Source organism: Lissotriton vulgaris, chromosome 1_1, assembly GCF_964263255.1.
Source record: "Lissotriton vulgaris chromosome 1_1, aLisVul1.2, whole genome shotgun sequence".
In the NCBI taxonomy this organism is placed as follows: Eukaryota; Metazoa; Chordata; class Amphibia; order Caudata; family Salamandridae; genus Lissotriton; species Lissotriton vulgaris.
The window spans coordinates 678705670-678731204 of NC_141685.1; the positions used below are offsets into that span (position 1 = coordinate 678705670).

At 41.7% G+C, this 25535-nt stretch overlaps 1 protein-coding gene across 1 annotated transcript in view; it reads left to right on the top strand.

The window, feature by feature from the left end:
• The window catches only part of FRRS1 (ferric chelate reductase 1), a 240179-nt gene extending 221299 nt beyond the window's left edge, over window positions 1–18880 (top strand). The window contains exon 16 of the mRNA XM_086954631.1: window positions 14506–18880. Coding sequence (XP_086810757.1) covers window positions 14506–14598 — 93 coding nt within the window. The 3' untranslated portion in view covers window positions 14599–18880. The remainder of the gene's footprint in view (window positions 1–14505) is intronic.
• The last annotated feature ends 6655 nt before the right edge of the window (window positions 18881–25535 follow it).

The following is a 25535-nucleotide window of genomic DNA, read 5'->3' on the forward strand; positions in this document are numbered from 1 at the left end:
TAATATGGGTCATTCTTCCAGCAGTATTGAGATTATCAATATCCTTTTCAGAAAAATCTACTCTATAATGTTTCTGCAAATGTTTCTGTTTGCTCAGATCAATTTCTAATTCAGCAGCCATTTCTTCCAGTTGTTCATACCTGTTTTTCATTTTCCACTGAATACTTTTACAAATAAAAAGAAGTTCATCATCCTGATACAATCTTAAATTGTCAGTACCAATTGTGCCAATAATTAATTCCTCCAAATCAGCTTTTAATTTAGCAACATCAAGCTTTTTAAATTCAGGAGCTTCTGGAGACAATGCATTTTGTGTTAAATTTATTCTATTTAAGCTTCTTTCTGAAGGACCAGGATCTGATTCTGCAACAGATGGTGTCTGAGAACCTGTTAAACTTTGATTTAAAGTTAAATTTGGCATCATAGATTTTTCTCTGGGAATTTCTGAAAGTTCCGAATAAAATTTTTCAGCCACTTTTTGAATTTCTGCATTCAATGGAGCTGTCTATTTTCTCCCTGATTAAAAACTGGTACAACAGGACCAATTGTTACTGGTACTGTCGCTGCTTCCATGCTTTTTGTTAATTGCTGAATTAAATCTTCCTTTGCTTTATTATAACTTGAAATTTCTGGCATATCAGCAAGAGTTCTTTCCTGATTACTTTGAAAAATATTTCTCTGTTCTGAAAATCTATTTTCTCTGGGTGTACTAGAATTATTTATTGACCCTACTCTTTCAGGTAATTTTTAAAATCTGGGCGAACCTTCATTAGCTTCCCTAGGAGGAGGTGTACTTGGAGAAGTTCCTGTAGAAACTCTCGGGGTGGATTGAGAATCTATTTGATAAGGTGGCGGTTTGCATTTAGTAGAATAAATGTCTTCTAAATTGCGTCATCTAATTTGTCATAAAGTCTACTTTTCTGTTGAACATCCTTTTGACCTGGATCTTTAGTGATCATTATTCTCACTGGGTACAGACCATCATACATATCTGCCTTTCTCCAGCGTCTCACCTTGTCCTCATGTGTTTCTCTGTTTAGAATCTGTTTTGAATTTCTAGGTGCTGAACATTTGCATTCACGTTCAAGCTCCATCTCAACCTCCCATTCAACTAAAGCCTCAAATTGTGTAGGTCTAGGCTTTGGCACCAGATCCATCATCCTTTCTCTCAGGTTCCTTAAAACTTTCATATTAAATGACCCATCTTCTGACCATGCTAATACACCATCCTTTTGTGTATAATGCATCCAATTTTCAAACCAAATTACAGTATGATAACCATATTCACCTTCCATATAGGCTGCTGGTGTTTTGTACTTATGAAGTAATTTATCACCACGCGTTTCAATTTTCTGGTTTAAATACATTTTTCATTTTCTGAAACCATGAAGGCTTTGTTTTCTCTTTATCATACCAATAACTCATGTTTTAAATCAAAATCACTTATTCCGAAACGTCCCAAAATGTTTTCTCGGTGTTCCGCTACTTCAACCAATCCGTGCGCGAAAGACACCAACAAGCCAATCAGGTCAAGCTACATCACTACCTTGCTCAACCTATAGAAATACAGTATTCAGAACTGTCTAATCTGGTATCAACTCGTCACTGTCACGTGAACCAATCAGTGCGCTTGCTGTGACGTATGTTAGCCAATCACAGCGCGGACCGATATGACGTACACTGCCGCTGCAGCTTCACTGTGTGTTACTCCGTAAACTCACCCCTCCTTCACAAAAACTTTTCGCATCGCCATTTTAAACAATACTTTTCCAATGAATTTCAATTAGTAACTACAAATAAACAAACCATTTGTCTGTTTCGCTAAATAAAGTAATAGTTTTGCAAACATTCAGAATTCTTTTCGCATAAAATAGACAACGCTAATTTTATATACGATCATTCACACATTCAAACGGAAAAACCTGATCATACACACACAAAATCTTAGCAGGACTTGAACCAGCCACAGAAATGGTCAAACGTTAATAAGAATAGACGACGCCATCTTACCCTTCATTTAAGCTTGGATAAATCCTATTACTCTTTTCACAAAAAGTTTTAAAACGGGCTCACCAGGTCCCTATGCTTAATGCTACAATTTCATAGGCGATCCTCACTATTACATTTAACCAGTCACATCTAAGGTCCCTAAACTTGTGCTGTACGTCCACAACACTTTGCGATATATTCTATACCACAATTTTGAAACAGAACAAATGCACTGTGTAACTCTTCTAGTCACACTACTCTCTGCCGGCAAACAACCAGGAATTTTTCACACTGCAGGAAAAAATCCTTTCGACTACATACATCAACTGAACAAACTTAACAATATGTTTTAGACATGTATCCTATGTAATTAACATGTAACATGTCAGTTACCATAGCAACCATCCTCTGCTACCAGAGATTTGATCCAGCGACACTATAGAAACTCTGTCTATCTATAATACCAATCTCTACCTAATACTCACCATACTAATCAAACCAAGGCCCATACAACTGAGACAGAAAAGTGTGCAGCTGAATCATATAGCCTAATTAATCACACTATCTAAACAATCCATTTACATTATATACAACTGCAGTATAACATTCTATTCATAGATTTTAAGAAAAACATTTAATTAGACTATTTGAGTCAATGGATCAACTGATGGTAACGACTAAAATAATCAAGACCAGCTTGACGTTTTAAGTCTTTTATTTTTAAAATTTCAAAGTTTCAGTTTCAAAATCTTTATTAGCTCATTTATTAATTTCAAACATTTTTAATAAATCAGTATTATCCATTAGTTTATTGGCACAAAAGTCTGGCACTTCAAAATTGCACACAATTAATGAATTAAAATAAACATCAACCCTAATTCCCTATGATAAGCTTTCTGACCTGAAAAAGAAAAACATTTAATATGCATTCAGAATTCTTATGTGTCCAAGGAAAATCGGACAGCACTTCGCCCTCAGGAACAGTCAGCCCCGCTCCCCTCAATGGGCTAAGCTTTTATACTTTTTCTAACTCACTAATCTAGCTAAACGATATATTTTCAATAATTTCCAGCACCCTGATTGGTTGCTGTCTGTCAGACCACCGTGAGGACACTGCTTCCAAATATCAAAACGTCACTCGTCATTGTCCATTGACCTGAAGCGACACCGGCTTCCGAAGGATTGATACAGTAACCAAAGTTAGTTCTCTGTTTCCTTCATAGCTCGGCCAAACCATCCCTTGTCATTTCCTTGGCCTTGGAAAAAAAAAACATTCAGAGCACATTATGCACAATTGTCTTTGTTTAGGCTTCAGTTTATTTCAGAGAATAATTTTCGTGGAAAAGCTTCAACATGGCTGTGCTTGGCTCTGCTCTCAGTCAGGCTAACCATCATTTTCCAAAACCAGGCATTAAGCCTTTCTCTCGGGCTAACATTCAAACAAACACAAAAGAATAATTAATACAAGAAAAGAAAGTCATTCTGTTACCTAACTTCCATTACTAATGTTATCCCATTAATATAAATCATATAGCAGAAGCACATAAAAAGCAGCACATTTATAATCTACCATTCTTCATAATGTCCAGCAGGTTTCTTCATATATCTGAAATGATAAAAAGAAATACAAACACAAAATAGACAATAACATAACGTAGACACTAGCACATATAAATTAAGCACATGCCATCAATAAATCAGCCGCATTAATGTTGACAAAGACAATAGGACAAACAAAACAACATTAATTATGTATTATAAAATGTACTTGCAAATGCAACAAGAGCACATTTATCATTAAACCCACATGTAATGCAATGATGAACTTTTAATCTAGATTAACGTAGTACAACAAACATGCAATAACACATTAATATATTAGTTCATGTTACAAGGGATTAATTTCACAAGCCAGAATAAAATTATTTCTGAAACTCGCTCCATCACTCTGTTCATGATTGGTGGTTGTTATGATTGTTTTTTTGACTACGTTTTTCCCTATGGTTCATGGCAAAAGTAGTCTTTTGTTTACCTTCATGCTGCTAATGGAATAAAAGTGAAGAAAGAAGGCATAATCCTCGCCTCCAGTCCTGACATAGAATTCCAGCCTGCATGTGCAGAGCTTGAAAATCCTTTAACACAAAGACATTTGAGGAGGTAAAATCTCTCATTTGTAATGTGAATAGCCTTAAATTTCCAAGGTTTTTCAACTGTAAAACACTACATACATCAACAACTTTGCAGCACAGTACACTCAAACCGCTGCCAAGAGAGGAACACTACTTCAAAGTGAGGAAAATGCAGGAAAGAGAGCATGATAGGCAATGTGCAGTGCAAAACTGAAAACATGCATCCTCACTTTAAGGAGCCATCATCTTCCATGTGCCACCCTGTTTTGTACTGTCTGGAACGGGGTGGCTGCACTACTTCTCTTGGCCCTCCCAGCTGTCTGTGAAACAGCGGACCATGACACAGCTGACATGACACTCTAATACAAAGACTCTGTGAAGCCCACATAGAGGGGCTTGCTCTCGACTGGATCACATCCTAACTTCAGTACTGAACAAATGTCATCCATTCTCCCCTTCCTCATCCAAACCATACTTCACAAAAACAGGGGGCCCTCAATCTCACCCATACTTTTCAACATCTGCCTAAAGTCATTACCGGTAATGATCAATGAATTTACCTTTGCTTGCGATAACTAATCATGACACACAAATACTCCTTAAACTGGAAAGCCCCAAAGACATTGGAAACTCACAAATGTTCAGTTACCTCAGAGCCGTTGATCAGTTGATGACAGGAGCCTTCTCAAATTAAGTGCTTCCAAAACAAAAATTCTCACATGTGGAGATTTGAAAAAATATTACCCACCCTGCCCCTGGCTGACTATCTGGGAACACCTCCTAAAGTATCTAAGGAGGTAAGAAACCTTGCAATTACCATTGACTCAGAGTTACCAATGAAAGCCCAAGTGGGCAAATAACGCACTCAAGCTTCATTACCAAGAAAACTCTGCAACACCTCTTCCTCACCTGGGATTTCCACAGAAGGTCCAGGCTACTATCTCTTTTGAATTGTCTAAATTGGATTACGCCATTGACTTCTACCACGGTTCATCTTTATCAATCACGAAAAGACTACAACAGATTCAGAACTCTGCCGCTAAACTACTCCTACATGTAAATCAACAAGCCACATCTCCCCTGCCTTGAGGGCCCTACCTTAGTTACCAGTTGCCAGAAGATCCACCTTCAAGCTGCTTTATATCACTCCCAAAACAATGCATGGAACAGGACCTCTTCATCAGGAATAAAATCACCAAATAGGTTCAACAAAGGAACCTCTGCTCAAAATGGCCACCATGCCTCAAAAGACCTGCAATAGGTCTCGAATTTACGGGAGTTTGAGCTATTGACAAAGCCTTTTATTTATGTGTTATTTTTAAAACTGATAAATAAAAGGCATTCTTATTTACAATGCCAATAGCTCAAACTCTTGCAAATTCAAGACCTTTAGCATTGCAAATGCGTTCGGCGCCGGTGCTATAAAGATTTTTTTTAAGCGGTAGGAAAGATATGACGGAGCGTTGACAAAGCGATTTAAGAAAATAGTGCTTGGAGCTATAATTAAAGCCTAACATGTAACAACAAACGTAACAGGGGTGTCCTTATAGGAGGTTACAAATTAAGACCAAGCGTTACTAAGGAGGGACTACTAAGCCTATTGACCAATGAAAAGCCACAGTTCACAGTGGACAATGACACAAGCCAATGAAAAATATGGACAGGGAGAGTGGGTGGAGCTTCAGGTCCATACTTTATTACAGCATGCCTCCTAGAGCAGCGCATGCGCTGCCCAGGCTCGACCTAATAAGAGGGGCTGCCTCTCTGCTATGTTCACAAGGGCCTTGATATTATTGATTATTCATATCAGTTATCACAGGATGACGTTTGATCAAAAACACTATTACCAAATGAATGGTACGCAATGTCTCGACAGCTAAAAGATGAAAGGCTGTCCAGCTTGAACTGCAACATGTGACACACAGATACAACCGCTCACTAATCTATCACATTAGTGGGGGGAAGCTCCCTTGAATGTAACAAACGAGGATGGGGGTGGGGGGAGACCAGCCCTTCAAAAAACCAAGCTGGAATCACATCACCACCTCTAATCTTACCAAGGTCAGTAAAAAGGGTACCAGTGTCGATAGGTAATAACTAATGTTACTATTCAAAGTTCTTTGAAGCCCACGCCAAGGTATTAAGTGCTATAAAATGAAAGGCAATACATTACTAATCAGACACTTGGATTGGAGCGAGTGACTTGCAGATAATATACAAATTACAGCAGGAAGTGTATGACCTCTCAACCCCCCAACCCCTACCCCAAACAGGCGTATGTGTCTGCTTTGCGTGCCATTGGGGCACTTTGGTATTACAGAAGGGGCCACAGACGCTTGTGCCCCCCTTCTGCAATACTGAAAATGTTGGTGCACATACAGCGCAGCGCTTTCTCAAGAGGGCATGCCCTCATGTGCATGGGGGCGTGGGCCCATGCAAATGAGGGAATCCCTTTGCCTCTGTTCCCGCGCCTTCTAGCTGAGGGCGCAGAGCCAATGATGCTGTCAGGGGGAACACCGGGGGGGGGGCAACAAAAGTGACTCTTTATACTAAACAGTAGCATCACTCACTGCCTAAGTAGGAAAATGGGACTCTCAGATGTAAAGCATCTCGTGTAACAAAACTCTTAAAGAGTATACAATTGAGTCCCTTTGTAAAGATCAAGCCAGAGAAAATGTAGTTAAATCCATAAGAGTTTATTAAGAAGGTCATTATACACCTCAGCCTACACACAGCTATGAATGTAAGACTCAACAGCTGTCCTTTGAATGCAAACATTCTGATTAGAGATTGTTACCATGACATGTGGAACTAAGGGGTATCCATGTTCCACCAACATCAGGAAATGCAAAGTACAGCATACTACACACCTTCCCCCCCCCTAATAATATGAGCACCAAAAGAAATAACGAACATAAGGAGAATAGCAAGTTGAAACTAATTGTAAACACATATAATAATAATAATAATATTATAAAAGTTTATAAAGCACCTGGTTACACTAGGCTAGTGTGTCCTCGCGCTGGGGTACCGACGAGCTAAGAAGCAGAATACCAAACGCCACCCCCCCCAATTCAGACCCTGACACCCATTAACTAATCAGTGGGGAATAGGAAGGTTTTCAAATTCCTACGGACGGCTGTCTCCGAGACCTCCAGCCGAAGGTACCCTTGGAGTTTGTTCCATTGTTGAGCCGCCATGAAACAGAAGTAGCGACCGCCCATTCGTGCCCTCCTGATAGTGGGTATCTTGACCTGTCCCATTCCGCTAGATCTAAGTTGGCGGGAAGGGTTATACGGAGTCAGAAGGTTATGTAGGTAAGTGGGCCCCTTCCTTTGTAGAATCCTATGGCTCACACACAGAGCCTTGAACAGGATTTGCTCCTTAATTGGGAGCCAATGCAGGACTACCAGGGCCTTCCTGGAAGAGGTTCTCTTGGGTAGCACCAGAACCATGCGGGCTGCTGCATTTTGGATACGTTGAAGCCTCTGTATGCATTTGACATTAGCACCCACGTAAAGGACATTTCCATAGTCCAGCCTCGAGGTTACTAGGCATGGACCATGGTTTTCCTGGCTGTAGTAGGCAGCAGGTCCAATGTCTAACGGAAGTCCGTGCAAGACTCCAAAACATGTACCTGCCACCCTCCTTGTATCCTGCTCAAACGAGAGCTTGGGGTCAAGCCACACCCCTAGGTTCTTGACCTGTTCACTAGGCACAGGGATTAACGCAGAGACTGTGGCCACCAAGCCGATGTCCAGACAGAAGGTGCTTTACCAACAACCAGCACTTCCGTTTTGCTCCCGTTTAATTTGAGGCAGTTGTTGGCCATCCATACTGCTAGTTCTTGCATGCATGTGTTGAAGTTGATAGCTGCCTTATCAGCTTGTGCTAGGGGCACCACAAGTTGTATGTCATCAGTGTAGGACACGTCTTCAACACTATACCTTCCAGCAATCTCTGCCACAGGGGTGACATAAAGATTGAATGGTGTCGGACCGAGTGTGGACCCCTGAGGCACATGAATAAGTATGTACAAAATTAGAACATGTAAATCGCAAATAGTTTTGCAGATACTTAGGTTTGGAACGTAGTCTAGTGCTGGGTTGTCGTGATTGGGTATAGAATTGCTTTCTTTGTACGAGGAATCCTCACTGTCGTTTCTGTATCGTTCCTCAGAGGAGTAAGAATTAGAGCATTTGGCTACTCTGTTTATGTTCCACACCCTGAGATGTACAGTTTTGACGACATGTTTGAAAGCTTTGATGACCCTCATGGGTAACAAGAACTTTGAACCATTCACAAATGTTCCTTTGCGAGGATCCTTTTTTTTAACTAAATCACCTACTTCTATGAACACTTTTCTTACACCTTTCCTGACATCATAGTATTTCTTGTTGTCAATCATTCTCTTCATTTCTTTTTCAAACTTCCCTTGATCATCTTCGATTTCCTTCAACCCTTGATTTGTTGAGAATCCAAGCAGCGCTTAGCATGGTCTGAGGCTTCCTTTTACAAAAAAGTTCAAAATGAGTTTTGCCTGTTGAATGTGGTGAAAACCTGTAACTTATTACTTTATTAAGAAGTTCTGATTGCCAACACTTTTGATAAGATAAGGCACCTTGGATGGTCTCTTTGAGCACTTTGTTGAACATTTCAACAACACCATTAGTCTCTGGGTGATAAAGTGCTGACCTTTTGTGAACGATGCCTCTATTGGATATTCATTTCTTTAGAGGTAAATTGGACTCCGCTGTCAGAGAGCAATATTTTGGGAAAGCTTTCTCTTTCAAAAATGTTCTCCCAAAACTTTATTACGTCTCTAGATTCTACAGAGTTTATTTATTTTTACCTCCGGCTATCTGGAATAGAGATCTAACAGTATAATAAAATATTTGTCAATGTTACTCTGTTTGATGGGCCCTAGAATGTCTATTGTAACTTATTCCCAGGCCATTCTAGGTAATTTTCTTAAGACCATAGGTTGGACCTTGGTTTTAAGGGCCTTGTCACATTTAATGCAATGAACACATTCTCTGACTGACCTTTCAACGCAAATATCCATACCGGGCCACCAGTAAGTTTGTCTTATTATTTCCTTAGTTTTAGATATTCCTGGATGACTGTCATGTGCAGAACTGATTAATGGATTCCTTAAAATGATAACAGGAATCAACCTAGTTCCTCTGAGCAGTATATCATTTTAGAATGCTAGTTCATCCTTAACCCGATGGAACCCTGCGAAGGCATCATCGGATTTGTCGTCCTTACTCCAGCCATGCTTGATGCACGCAATAACAGATTGTAAGACATTATCTTTAGAGAGTTCATTAATCCAGGTTTCTTCTTTTATTATACTGTCATCAACATAACAGACCGCATATTCATCAAATTCATTAGACCTTTCTTCAGAGGACTCGTTCTTATCATTTTCTATAGCAGTCAAATGAGAGCAGCAGTCAGCTATGTTATATTTTGCACCTGGGACATATTCCACATGAAAGTTACATTCTTGGAGAGAAATTACCCATTTGCGTATTCTCGAAGATACATTGTCAATTTCCTTTTTTTCGAATATTTCTTTAAGAGGTTTGTGGTCAGTTCTTATCACAAAATTGTTACCCCACAGACATTTCTGGAGCTTCCTCACTGCCCAAAATACTCCCAATGTTTCTTTTTTGATTACAGAATAATGACACTCTGCTCCACTTAGACATCTGGATAAAAACAACATCGTAACTGCCTCTCCATTGAATACTTGTAACATGACCGCGCCTAAACCTGTTCCACTAGCATCTGTCATGATAGTCACTTCTCGGTTAGGATCAAAACTGTTAACCGAGCAGGCTTCAGATAATTGTCTCTTTATGAGTTTAAGCTCTCTCTCGCATTCGGAGTTCAACTCGAAATTTACTCCCTTCTTTAACAAAAGTCTCATATTAAAGGTCTTGTCTGCAAAGTTCTTAATACATTTTTTGTAATACTCAGACATGCCCAAAAATTTGACAACCTCACCTTTGTTCTTGGGACCGGATAAATTGTTGATGGTGTCTACAAGTTCCTTTTTTGGCTTGATACCAGACCCGGCGTTAGTATGTCCCAAGTAGTCAATGCTGGAAATGTTGAACTTGCATTTCTTTGCTTTGAGTCAAGCCATTGTGTTTAAGTTTATCTAATACCTTCCTAACTCTATCATGTTCTTGTTGAGTGTTACCGAAAATAAAAACGTTATCTTGGTATATCTTCATTCCATCACACTCTTTAAGCACATGCTCCATTACTCTCTGAAATACAGCAGTAGCTGAAATGAGCCCAAAAGGCATCCTCAAAAACTTGTATGTCCCAAACTGTGTTATAAACGTCGTTAAATCTTAAGATGAGGTATGTAGCTGGACTTGGTGATAAGCTGAAGCTAAATCCGCTGAGGAGAAAAACTTGGCTCCACCTGACAATGACAACATTTCTGCAAATTTCGGTAAGGGGTAGTGATCAACCACAATGCATTTATTAAGCTTTCTTAAGTCAGTGCGGAGCCAAGACTCTCCATTGGCTTTAAGTGCCATGACCACTGGAGCCAACCATTCTGTGGCCTCTACCTCAGTGATGATTCCACCCTTTAACAACTTGTCTAATTCAACTTTCATTTTATCCTTGACCTTGATGGGAACATTTCTAAGTTTACTAATTACAGGTACAGAATTTTCTTTAAGAACAATCTTGTGTGAATAACCTACTAAACATCCTAATTGGTCATTAAATACCTCAGGAAACCCATCTTCAAATGAGGTGACTACTGTTTGTAGACTACATTGATCAATGCTGGAAATACCGTCATGTTTCAATAGTGAGCCTACAGGGTAATCAAGTTTCAATCTTATGAAAGGTGTTTCATTGGGATCTAGAATGACTTTAAGATCTTTTTGAAGAACCCAACTCACCAAAGAATCACATCTTTCGGAGATGTAAATCTTTCCTAATGTCACTTTTATCTTGTTAGAGATTTTATCAGTAAAGAAACCAGAAAGTTTGATGGGTTTGCCACCATAACCTTAGCCTCGATGTCCGGTTTTTGTAAGCTTATCTTACCACGCAAATGTTCATCATAAACTGTCTCGGGAATAAGTGTGATCTTCACAGATCTTCAAGTTAACACATGCATTTAGCTTGTTTAAAGAAGAAAACTTTCACAGTGTCAAAAGAAAATACCAGTCTCGTTTAAAAGGCAGATAGTTAAAACAGATGCAAAACAATAAAAGTTTCCTTGCTTAATGAACTCCTTTGCCAGGCAGTTACAAACATGTCAATTTGAAATTAGTACTTCGTTTCCAGACAGTACATAATAGAGAATCCGCTCTTTTCCTTTTAAAGTAGTACTTCTTTTCCAGACAGTACATAAGAGAATCCACTCCAGTTGTCACACTTGACTAAATAGATGAAAAGCAAATGTTGATTCATACAATACCAAGATGAAGCAAAATTCTTGGAAGCTGGTGGAGTTGAGATGATGAAGAGTAGGAGGGAACCAGGGTTCTTTTATATTGTTGCCCTTGTACAGATCAATCCAGAGTAAATGTGGTTAAATCCATAAGAGTTTATTAAGAAGGTCCATATACACCTCAGCCTACACACACAGCTATGAATGTAAGACTCAACAGCTGTCCTTTGAATGCAAACATTCTGAGTAGAGATTGTTATCTTGACATGTGGAACTAAGGGGTATCAATGTTCCACCAACATCAGGAAATGCAAAGTACAGCATACTACTTCCTTCCTTTTCACTTTCATTCTGGTGAGTGAGCAGCATTGGTGAGTGGGCAAAAATATTTCTGGGTCCCAGTAGTGCCGGTGCATTGAATGGGTGGCTACAGTATGGTCTATACTACCATGCTATAGTCTAGCTATAATATATGTATAACATATACTAAAATTGAGAGGTTCACCTATAATCTGATAGTTATGAAAGAGAGTGCCACAGCGGATTCTGCAATGTGGGGTTAGCATGAACGTAAACTCACATTCAACTCCAAATGTGTTGTTTTGAGGTGCTATTTCGACAACCGATATCTCCTTGGCATGCCCAGAGGATTTTTATACCCTCCATTCATGCTTAACAAGTGAATGCACGTTGATAACCTCACCATGATAGAATATCATTAGTGAGATTTTCCTGTTTGCTTCCAGTAGCTCAGGGGAGTCGACTAAATGGGCTCATTGTCCTGTTTCGGTACTAGAATGGAAGGTGATGAAGGAGCATGTGTTATCCTCATTAAGTTGGTACCCCTGTAGCAGTGCATTCAACAAACAGAATCTGGTATGGAACACTAGTCTGTCTCGTTTGAAGCACCAATGTGCTCCAGAAAAAAAGGAACCGTATTAGAAGCAAAACACCAATATGATATAGTAGAGTCTAATAAATCACATTTAGAAAAGCTCCAATCTTCCCAATAATATTAAAATGTTGACACATGTTTTTATTTTCGAATTAAGTAAAACGCTTCATTGTTTGTGCATTGCTTTGATGTATACTTGTTTGAGCGTTTTTGTGTAATGTTTTTGACTTTTAATTCGTAGAAAGGTCCTCAGGTGGGGCTCACCGGCATCCAGCAGCAATTCCTTTAGAATCCAGAGAAGTTAAATGTTTAAGAGCTGAAGCACTATATCATTGTACAGCATTCAGAATCAATAGCTGAATTATCAGATTTTTAAGCACCACTTTAGGTCTTGCCTACCGACCGCGCATACGCTTTGGCTGCAGCGGTATTGATTATTATAAAGGGATTGGAGTTTGCCCATGCCTTACAGTTTGTTTGCTTCATTGTCACTCTTCTTTGCTGCCATCACATGCCAGCTTCAATTTTTCTTTCGTGTGGCGCATGGACTAAGTACTGATTGGTTTTGCTTGATTAGTGTCCTTCCGCTGTCTATCTACTTCTCACACTGTGATTCAGGTGCCATTTTCTTTTTTGCTTTCCCACGCTCACACCACAGAATGTGTTTTGATTCTACCCCTCCCACCCCTCTTGCTTAGTGTGCTTCTTCCCTTCCCACCCCCTGTAATCCTGTTGCTTCTTTCCGTTCGACACCTACCCCAGCTTTCATTGTTGCTTCATACCTCTCACCTGCACCTCCCATTGTCTTTGTTGCCTCCCCCATACCCACCACCATAGCAAAAAACAAGCACTATAACTTGGCCAGCAATGGCAGCATTATAGCGCTTGTCTTTACTGGCCCTTCCCTTTTTCATCCCCTTCCTTGCCTGTTCCCTCTCTCCCATTGTCCATCTTGCCCACCTCCACCTGCCAGAAGAAAGAAAATGGTTCTATGATGCTGCCAGCGCTGGCTGCATCATAGTGCTTTCCGATAACTTTTCTTTTAGCCATGCTGTACAGCCACACTGCTGTACAACATGGCTAAAAAACATTGGCATATGCAAGAGCTATTGACGTTGCCAATGGTTGTTTCCATTGCAATCATTAGCTGTTCATTGATGTTGCGGGCAATTGGTACAGCATGTCACCTTAATGAATTTTTCAGAGATTGGTATAAAGGATACAGTGTCTGGATACAGGTGTATGCTTCTGTTAATGTCACTGTAGCAACAGAATAAGAACATATATTTAGCCACAGCGCGGAAAAGTGAGTGAATTGAATATTTATGATGCACGATTTAAATGTGCATTCTGTGCAGCTTAGTTTGATTGTAGATCAAAAGGGATTATGTAGTATTTTCTTTTATTATTTTCATTCGCTGTTGGTAGCGAAGACATCCAGAAACATGGAAATAGTGCTCTTCTCATGTTACCCCAATTTCCTCCCTGTTTTCATGAGACTTGTTGCTCCCTAGCAGTGATTCACAGCCTCTTGACCAATGATTTTCCGTTTTGATTCTCCAACTATTTTCTGATACCCAGGAGATCTAATGGCTGCTAATCAATGCTTGTATGTCCCCGGGATTGTCTTGCATAGTGAAAAACATTGATGACTCGCTGGATTCACCCAAACCATATCTTCTGGTCCACAAAGGGGTCTTCTTTTTGCCCTTGGAATGGTTCATTGAACACCTGGGTAGAAAAGTCTCTATTTGCTCAGTATAAAGATGTATTTCGCTGCCACAACATTTACTTATCAATCATGTAATTCATAATATCCCATGTATAAAGGTTTGACAGCGATGTTGTGAGCATTTGTTAGATTCCTTACCTACATTTTCATTAATTCTCCACATTAATAAGGGAGTCTTTAAATTCGGATGACCTTAGTTTCAGGTAAGTACTTGCTATTTTTTAGTTGTCATCTCTTAATTTGTGACATGTTTAAGTGACCACTTAGTCTTTTGCTTTGTGCTCATTATTCTTCATTACATTGTTTGGCAAATCTTGTCTTTCAGGGTCACAGCTTCAAGAAGGTAATATTGACAGTATACATCTGTGGAAACCTTGCGTTCCTAACCACCTTCCTGGCAGCAATCAACCAAATTTGAAAGACATCTAGTGATCTAAAGCGTAAGCAATACTGCATCTTCTACAGTTCAAACCACTAAGTGAATTGCACCTGAGAAGAATTCAAAACCATCTGTGTTTCCTGGAAATCCTCATCGATGTACATCTTGAAGAATTATATACCGTCCTTTCCCGCTGACCTTGGTGGAGTTTTACTATTGAGGGACAAGTGCTCTAAGGAGTGGAAAAGGATGGGCATTCTCCGAGTTGTGATTGGCATGGTGACCATGAGACAGCATACCTTGTAGCACATTAGTTAAAGCAGAACCTCAATCAGTTCTATGGTTAGTGATTTTGTCTTAGATGGCGTAGGAAATGAGTTATCAATGGTGGAGACAGAGCCTCTCAAATCCACAGGTAAAGTTCTGCTCGAAGGAGTATCACTCATCAGGCGACTGGTGTGAGTCCTCCCTTTGTGTCTCCGTTGCCCCATGGCTTTGCATTGGATAGCTTGCGTCCCAGACAATGCGGGTCTACCAAAACAATTCTTTATCATGGTCCTCAACTCCAATTTAATCGCAGAATTCACAACACTCCTCACCTCCCCCATTTTTATAAGTACTTGTGTTTGAGAATTCTTTAAATTAGCAGAGACAATAATAGTATTTTATAATGTTTTTAGCAATCAAACATATGGTTGCACAAATAAGTGCCTGCTTGATCTATTATCTTGCCTTCTACTCTGCACGCCAAATCCACATCTTGTAAAAGTAACCTTTTTTACTGCTCAGTGAAACCTTAGTTTTCTGCCCAGCCTCTTACTCAGCACATAGAGGTCAATCAGTATATCGTTGTGCAGCTGACCGAAACAGTGTAGTAGTTTATTTTAAATTCACTTCCACTAAGCAGTGACTGAAGGTACATCAATTTGCAAAAAAGACCAGGAAGATTACCCTTTATAAATAATTTTTGATTTTACAGAAGAATTTTCTATGTTTTGGGGAGTATTTTTATCAATCAGACCGTAGTAAATTCATAATATTTTTGATACCTTTTGTATATCACATCTTCATAATTTGGTGATTCGTAAAACATGTGCCTCCAGTATTAAACTGGTGGATTATGAATCCTTGTATTCCTTCAAATAACTCTTTGTAATGTAGGTAATGATTTCCAACTCGTTTATTGTCATTAACTTGTTTTTCTACATCGATTCGAAGTACGTTCTACTTTAACTGTAGCTCCTTTTCAAGTGAATGCAGAAAATAGTATTTTCTGCTCTGAGAGCAGGTATATAAATATCCCCACATTTTTAACAGATTGTCTATATTTGTATTGCAGTTGTTCAAATCCTTTTTGCACCAGAGGCCTTGTTTAGTAGAATCAACTGGGCCAGTAGGTCATAAAGGGTCCAGACACATTGGATATTTAAAGGCTGTACTTACGGTCTCCTGGATGTTGAGGTCGTTTTCATTGGTATTGAACTCTGGACATGGTTTTAAAACATGAAGCTAGTTAAGAAAAACTCATGAAACGGGACTGAAGCATTTTTTAAAATAATTCCCCAGTATATCTGCTGCTGCCATTTAAAGAATTGTGTTTGCGGTGCCATGGGTTAATGCTCCTTGCAGCCAGGAGCATTTGTATGGCAGGCCCTTCCAGGCAATAATTTCTTACAGAAAAGAAAGAGGACAGCCACTGAGAAGTCAATCAGTAGCTCTGAAAATTACCTCTAATTTGAACAGCTACACAAATTCTTTCTGCAATAACATCTTTATCAGAATGACTTCACCTCACAAAATAAACAAATCTCACTTTTGGCTCATGGGCCTACTTTTATTCTGTTGGTGATTGTTTCTAGAGCTCCTCTCCATTCCAGCTGTCCATCTTTTTCACTAGACCCCTTCTCCAGATTTTCTTGTTTTCATTCCAAGTGACTGGGCACAGATCATGCCCACCGGAAACAGGTTTCTGTTCTATACGAGTAGAGTTCAAAGAGGAGTCCTGTAGAAGATGGCCAACATCGAGAAATAAGTAGACACCAATTTTAACTCATACGAAGCAAGAGTAGACAGAGTTTTGAGTTCTAAAGGTAGTGATAAACTTTTGTTGGCCCAGAATGGGCAGTCTGTATCGGTCTTTACTAGGAACATGCATTTTAGGACCTGACTAAGCAGACACCAACATCTTTATGACCTGTAACATTCCAGAACGAGAATTATTTTACAGTTGCATAATTTGTTGAAGTTGTTCAAGACATTTGTGGGCTGCTTTGTAACTGACCTTTGCTTAAAGAATTACCACTTATTGATCTCGGACGAGTGAGAAATAGAACATAATGTTCTTGCGATTAACACTTTTGATATATGGCTGACCAAATCTCCTTTAGAATAACACTGACATTAGGTTGATATCTTGAGCTGTGTCTTAAAATTATAGAAAGCAGTTCATAGTTAGAAGTTGCACCTCCGAAGTGACTCTGGTAGTTGCTTTAGCTAATGAGTTTTCATAATAAAAAGGGAAAAGTGAACATTTTATTAATTTTATTAAAGTGATAGACATTGAAAACAAGGAAGGGCAAGAAGTGCAATGGGTGCATAATAATGAATTAAAGGGAGGTTCCCATTTTCATTCTAGGGCATGGGCGGGTGTATCTGGCAAAGAACTTGATGGTAGGTTTGGACAGTGTTTGCTTTTTAGCTCTTTGCTCAACGAACCAAGATTAGAAATTATAATTGGGAAGTAGTGGTAGAACAACACTGACAGTGAAGGTATGTCCTTGTTCAAAATATAGTTAGTTTTCATACTTTGTGTTTTTGGATTTAGGCCTTCTGTTGATCAGTCTGGGATAAGGGACACAGGAAGGCAACATAATCAGTGGAAACTAGCTGAGAGAAAATAGGAACTTATAAAAGAAAATGGAGAGGCAATGCTGAGGAATCAATGGAAGCTGTTTTTTTTGTCAACAGATTTTATTACGCATTTCTCCATTTGCATATTACAACAGCACAGTAATTCAGTTTGTTTCATTGTACATTGACATTTCCACAGTTCTCATCTGGTGTACGTGCTGCTATTCTTTATAGTCCAATAAGATTAAAACTTGAACATTAACTAACTCCCCCCCACCCCCTCCCCTAAGTCATCTTGGCAGTAAGTCTTTCGTGGGGAGCTGTGGCCAAGTGCATTGTATATTTCCTATTTGTGTGTGAAGTGATGTACTTTTTTGTGAAGTAGTCACTAGTGTCTTGATTATTTAACGATCGCGAGTGTGTTGTTTATAATTCACGTGTTTATGTCTGGGGCGTCTGCCTTATGCAATTTCTCTTTCATCTTCCGAGGTATCTAGGTCTGGGTACTCGAGGTTGTGTACTAAGGTCTCCCATGCCCTGGCTATCACTATGTGCCTTAGCCCCCTCTTAGCCTCTCGCATCCTTCCCATTTGAAGAGTTCTTTGCACCAGGTGGTCATTTTGAGTCTCCCCTTCAGTTTCCAGTTCCTGGTTATTTCTCTTTGTGCTAGGATATTTGCTAGATATTGGAATTTGCTGGTGACTTTGGTCTTTGCCAGATAGGGGAACCAGCCCGATAGACAACAAGCGGGCGAGCGTGGTAGATCCTAATCTATAACCTCACTCACCGTCTGTATAACGCCTTCCCAGAATTCATGCAATTGGCGGCAGTCCCAGAACATATGTAGAATGAGGGCCTGGAGTGTGCCGCATCACTGGCAAGCCATGACCTCTATTTGAAATATCTGCTTAGGCGTTTGGGGTCAGGTATGCTCGATGCAGGACATAATAGTTTATCAGCTTGAATCACGCATTTATGGATACTCTGTGTCCCAGCCAATATGTTATTTCATTCCTTGGTCGGAATTGGTATACCCAGATTCCAAATCAATAGAGATTGTTGACATAGAGCTTAGCTCAGGTCTTGTAAAGGGACGATGGATTTGTCCATTAGAGCTGTCTGACAGTGATTTATGGGAGAGCTCTGTTAGAGAAGTTTCTTGAAGTACTGTTGACATTTCTGTGTGTGTGTTTGGGGGAGGGATTGTCACACAAGGTAAGCCTGGTGGATTTTTAGAGCACTGGTGACTTGGATGGCAGCGTAGTTGGGTCAGCGTGGTATGGAAGACCTCAAAACGGTGAACCACCTCTACTGCTTATCACACCTCACATTGCTCATTTTGTGAACCCATAGCGAGATGTTTGCCCTCCATATGCCATTCTTTGCTATCCTAAGTTTTAATTGCATGTGCAAACAAAAACTGTTTCAAATGTTTGTGAGATATTGTAATTGAATAAATGCATATACAACTCTACCTCTGCGTTTCACATTTTCTTTCAGAATCGCCTTCATTTTTATTTTGTAATCTATTCGTTCGTTTTATCATTTTAAAGGAGATGTTAGAATATTTTGCAGTTATCACAGTCATACCCAGTTCGATTAGTTCTGTCTGCACATCCTTTGGAGTTGGTTAATCCAGATTCCCTACTTGAACAATAACCATAGAATCTTAAGAGCAAGTACAACTTTGGATGTCCCATTGTTCTTATCAACAAGACAATCATACTTTGCAGTATGTGCCCCATTTTTGCTTTTGGCCTTCATAGAGGTAATACAGTGACTCATCTGATGCCCCTGCCTTTGTTTAGTTTGTGATGTTATCTGATCTTCTCGATTAACCCTTTTGCTTTGACTGCTAAGCCCTAGGTTTCCTCAAGGATGACCAGTAGTTCATTCTACACTCCTGCTGTTGGGCACCTGTGTGTTCCTCGCCTATCTGCTCCATGTAGCACCATGCTTTCTGCTCTGGCCCACTTCACAACCTCATTTTTCCATTTAGTGTCCAGAGGCCTGCTTGTTGATCATCAATTCATCACCCTTTTAGCCAGTACCAAAACCAGAAATGTATTCTATAGGATAAACCCATCTATAGTCCTGTGATGCAGAAACAAAACAAGTCTCCGAATTGTGTACATCCATCCTATCCATGGATGTTTCCATTTGGGCTATGATAACCTGCTTTTGAAAGGGTGATGCCAGGATATCCCCAAACCATGTGGAAGAAATCGACGTGTGCGTGTTCAGAACTAGGGAATTTCCTGTCTTCATTTCCCCGACCTCCATTCTGCCATACGCAGGATGGAGATAATTAAACTGCGGATATTTCAATGTAGTAGTATTGGAAAATGTATGGGAACATTTCTGCATGATGTCATTTTCATACATCATACGTCCTCCTGTTCGCAAAATATGCAGTCCTCCCAATCTATCTTTAGATTAGGCAAGCTACATTTAGTCATTGACAGTAAAGCTTTAGAGAGCCAGTGGATCAATCCTGCAACACACCATGTGCCTGACATTCCACACTGCCAGTACCGTATATTGGTAACCAGGTATACACCACTGCCCCGTAGTTTAAGAACTGGTTGTTAGGTAGGCCCCCTTCCTCTATCAATCTATTTAAATTTCCCCTCCCTCAAACCCGTTTATCTGTGAGTATGCCAGAGTCCAACCAGGCTCTGTTGATTTGCTGACCCCCCTACCCCCCCAAATATTCATGGTAAAGAATTCCACCAATAGGGAAGTCAGGCACTTAATGGTGTGTGGGATTATCCTAACCTTCGCCGCATTGCAGTGCTATTTTTAGAAGACTAGGTCCATGAACGATTGTGTTAGCAACGTCTCCAAGATACCGTGGTAGTGTGCTTCACTAAATGTCATGGGCTCCTCTAACTGTCCTGTCGCGTCACCTAGGCACCCAAGGCAGCTGTGCTGATAGGTAGTATTGTTTGTAATCCAGAGCTATGAGGACCTCCTCTCTAGACTGGGGTTGTAACACTCTTATTGTCACTCTGTCTATCCTCATCGCAATATCATTTCCCTAAAAAGAGAATCCAGCTCTTTAAACCAACCTTGTGAAACCCAGACTCAGAGGTTCACAAAAAAATGCATCAAGTTGTGTAGCGCCGCCCTCTCGGATCATGTTATCCTGACCATTATTTGTTATTCAAGTGATCTCCAGATTTCCCCATACCTTTTCTGAGAACCAATAGTCTGCCCCAAGTTGCCATCTCTAACGTCTTTCTCTCTGTCGTACACCTTCACACACAAATATCTAAATGCATGTGTCTCCCATGCAATACTGCACTGATCAAGAGGGGTTGGTGTCTTACTCATCCCAGGGAACTCACAGGTCTTGGACCAATTTTCCTTGAGGCCTGACAACTTTTCAAATTCCACCGGGATTATAAACTAGCATTTTTGAGAAATAAGAGCATGTAACCTGCATTGTGATAAATAGCATGCCCCCATTTCAGCAGAATTCCCCTTTTGCCTCCTCTTACTCATGAGCTTGGCAAAAGGCTCCATGGTCCACTCAAAAAGCATGGGAGGAGAGAGGGCACCCCTCTCTAGTTTCTCTCAGGACTTTGTATGCATTAGATGTTCATTGTCCTGTTCATACTCTTGCTGATGGTTCTGTATAGAAGAGAGGGATCAATTTCATCCATCCTTCCCGTGCCTATTTAAAGAATCACAGCCTGCAGGTATCCTCAGTCGAGCATGTCAGACGCCTTCTCTAGATCAGCCAAGCACACAATGGCATCCTGGTACAAAGCTTTCAGCGTTTCTTGTAGTACTCTGAACAACCTCCTAATGTTGGGGGATGTGATGTGTATGGCTATAAAACCATTTTAGTCTCTATGTACTAATGTTTGGAGGTGAGGGTACAAACGTTAAACTTTATGTACAATTGCATAGGCCAGCTTCAACATAGTGGTTTTAATGAAGTTACATCTGGTGTGCTACAATATGGTTTTGGTAGGGACTCTTGTCAGGGATTTCCTGGTCATGGCCAGTGATGTACAGTGTTCTAGTGCAACCACATATGGTCAGGTAAGGTGAGCGGTGAGCTGACCGAATAACATCTGTCTGATTTGCCGCTTGTAGTTGCAAATTGTCTATATTGTAGCTGGCCTAGGCTTTAACGCCTTTAGTTTATTTTACTTTTTATTCCAGTTTATAGTGATTTTCTTTAGGGATATCCATGTATATTACCACTGTGTTTGTCCTCTCTTCTAAAGCCTCTCTGGAGATGGAAATCTCTAACCGGGAGTAGTGTTCACGTCTGGACCAGTGTTTTACATGGCATCCATAAGGCCCACTTAGTCTTTCCGCTTGTGTTTGGGAGTCTGTGGCAATGCCCTCCCTCTCCATAGCGGCACTGTGCTCCTGTCAGTAGCCACACAAGCTGATGTGCAGAGCTGTGGGTCACCAGTTGTCCAGCAGACATCACTCCTGAGCTCTAGCAGCTTCCCAGCAATCAAGGGCTGTACTTCACCTCTATAGTGGGAGTCCTCTTGGATCCCACACAGAGCTCTCTCCTATTTACCTTCCCTCATGATTCTGCCAGAAGATCTTTAGAGCACTTGGAATCACACTCTCAACAGAGCCATAGTCCTGCGTGTGAGGATGCCCCACAGGGCCTCAGAGGTGCAGTTTGGTAGAGGATTGAACCATACAGTTGCCAGCAGAAGCTACTCACTCCATTTGGGGCTAGCTACACCACCCTCGTAATATCTTTCAATAACTAATTTTGCAGAAAGACAGTATAATTATTGCTAGTTTGTAAGTGCCCTAGTTGAAACAATTTTTTTTTTTAATGTGTTGGGCATTACTTAATAATTTGCAACTGTTAATTTCTGCCAGATTTCTACCTCATGCTTTAGTATTAGAGCAAATCATTACTTTTTCCAATTAAAGGAATCCCCTTATGGAGCAACAGCAAGACATTCAATCAAGGTAGGAGAGATCAGTTTAAGTATGAGGGTATAGTAGTTACTAAGGATAACAAACTATTCTATAGGAACTGTCGAGACATACTATTTGCTAGTTCTAAAAATGATGTGCAGAATTGGAGCTTCTTTCCTCTTGGAAGGGGATGGACACATTGTTTAAAATGGTCTCCCTATGCAGATTCCTTGTATTTTGTGGAACACCCCTTACTGGGTCCCAGGTATGTATTTCCTTGAGATTGATGCTGCCCTACACAGACCCCCAGAATTTCTCTGTACAAATTGTCTCCTAGTTTAGGAGCGTGGCATCAATATGCACTATTTCAGAGGTTACTACAGCTTGTGGTAGGTAAATCATGGGCATGTTCTCTTTTTGAGGGGGCGGGGGTTCATACATGTGTACACTTTATATACAGGCAGGGCCATAAGTGCTTTTATGCTGGTGGCAGTAATTAAGGCTTGGAGTACTGCTACAAAATTTGTAGGCTACAATCAGAAGGTGACTAGCCTACAATCAGAAGATGACTACCCCCCTCTCCCCTTTTCTCCAGTGAAAGGTTATCTGAGGTGTTGAAATTGAAAGGATATATGTTGTTGCACCTTATGGGAATTTAAAAGTGGAGTGATTTGGTAGATAGATGTAGTCTGAAGATTTTTGAGGGTTTCAAAAAGGGAATTCCAAAGATACTGGCTTTGAATATTATAGGTACCTGTGTGTCTGCCATACTTTGAGTTGCCTTAGAGGATTTACAGTACCATTCTCCCTTGAATGCATCTAATGTAGAAAGCAGGAGGAAAAGACAGCATTGACTTGCTGGTTCATTAATAGAGATGTGTCCAGGATGAATCCCGGGTTGCATGCGTGGTCGGTGGGTTTCGGGACAGTTCCCAGCGAGGCCGGCCACCAGGAGTCGTCCCAGGCGGAGGGGGTGAAGCTGAGGATGAGGACCTCTGTCTTGTCCGAGTACAGTTTCAGGCGACTGCTCTTCATCCATTCGGCAACGGCCTTCATTCCTTCGTGGAAGTTGGTTTTGGCATTGGCGGGGTCTTGGTGAGGGAGAGGATCAGCTGGGTGTCGTTGGCGTATGAGATGTTGAGGTTGTGCGATTGGACGATGTTGGCGAGCGGTTTCATGTAGACGTTAAGGATGGTCGGACTGAGGGATGAGCCTTGGGGTACGCTGCAGGTGATCTTGGTGGCTTCGGATCGGAATGGGGAAGGCGGAGAAGAAGGAGGTGATCCAGTCCAGGGCTTTGTCGTGGACCCCTGCGATGTGGAGGTGTGTGCGTAGGTGTGGTGGCAGACTGTGCCAAAGGCGGCTGAGAGGTCCAGGAGGATGAGGGCGTGGTTTCGCTGTTGTCGGTGGTGGCAATTTGGGCGGTTTCGGTGCTGTGGTTGCTGCTGAATCCGGATTAGGACGAGTCCAAGGTGGTGTTCTCTTCGAGGAATTGGGTCAGTTGACAATCTTCTCAATGACTTTCGCCTGGAATGGGAGCGGGGAGATGGGCCGGAAGTTCTTGAAGTCCTTTGGGTCTGCCTTGGGTTTCTTGAGTAGGCTGTTGATCTCTGCGTGTTTCCAGCTTTCCAGGAAGGTGATGGTCTCGAATGAGCTGTTGAAGATCTTCCGGAGTTGGGGTGTGATGATGGAGCCCCTTTCTTTGCTGGTGGTTGTGTGCAGTGGTTTTCTCGAAGGAGAAGTGGATGCAGCGGTGGTAGGTCCAATGGAGTTCGGTGGTGTGGCTGCTGGCAGAGAAAATGGGGCAGAGCGTGTGTCCGGCAGAGTAGGTGGGTGTTGTGACGAGCTGTTTGAGGCTGAAGTTGGCAAGGTTTTCCAGCAGTGTGGTGTAGTTGCTGTCGTTTGTGTTCTCGAGGTGGAAGTTCAGGTCTCCGAGAAGGATGTAGTCTGTGGAGGCCAGGGCGTGCGAGCTGACTGCATCTGTGATGGAGTCGCTGAACTGTGGCTGGGGTTTGTACACATTGGTTCCTCTGAGGGTGGTGCCGGGATCAATGTGGATCTGGAAGTGCAGGTGTTCGGCTGTGCTGAGGGTGTCTTCGGTGCTGGTTGAGATTCTGACGGTATTTCTGTGGACAATGGCGATTCCTCCTCCCGGTCTGTTGGTGCCATCCCTGCGGGTGATCTTGTAGCCATCTGGGATGGCTATGGCATCGTCGGGTGCCGATGAGGTTTTCATCCAGGTCTCCGTCAAGAAAGCGACCTCCAGGGAGGATGAGTCAAGCAGGTCCCAGAGTTTGACGGCGTGCCTGTGGATGGAACGGGTGTTGAGCAGTATGCAACTGAGATGGTTGTGGCCTTCCTTGGTGGGGGTGCAGGATGTGCCGGTGAACACGGGCTGGTGAAGCTGCAGTTTCGGCAGGTGAAGGGTCCATGGGTGGGCTTTGGGGTGGCCTGGAAGCAGGCGGTGGATCTGCCGGCGTTGAGTGAGTGGAGGGTGTTGGCGCAGTAGAAGCAACTGGTGTTGTGGAGCTCGTGGGCGCCAGTGGGTCTCACGCTGGCCGTGGTCTAGGCACAGGCGGGCTTGCCTTTTTGTGCGCCTTCGGCATGCCAGCAGCGCGGCCGCCATAAAAAAAGGGAGGTGGGAGGGAGGAGCAGCTGGGAGGTGGGAGCGGGCACGAATGAGCATGCGATGGGTGCGGGCCGCAGGGGACGCAGCGGCGGGAAGGAGAGAGCTGAAATGCTGGAAGACTACGGGGGAAAGGGAAAACGGGCAGAGAAGAGTACAATAGGGAGTACAAGCAGAAAACGGACTACAGCAGTTTAATCAAAGCAGAAATACAGACTACAGCATTTTGTATAACAGCATAACAGAATATTACAGAAGACAGACAAATAAAACAGGCAGAGAAAAAAGCAACTGAGCGATCAGACAGATACTCATGGCTCGCCACCAGGGATGAGGTACAGGCGGGAGCCTTCGGGTGAAGAAGAGCCTCGAACTCGCAGAAGCAGCGAGAGTGGGGAGCAAGGGACATGAGCACAGCAGGTGGAGCTGAGCGGCATGGGGAGCGGCCTGCCTGGAACAGGGTCAATGGTCCTGATTCTGCACAGGTCCTATGCATACAGCTAATGAAATTGGTCAGGCTCCACTTTGTATAAGGTGCAAACATGAAGAGGGTTTCAGTTTGGGAGTGTGTCCCTGACTACGCATAGTGTGG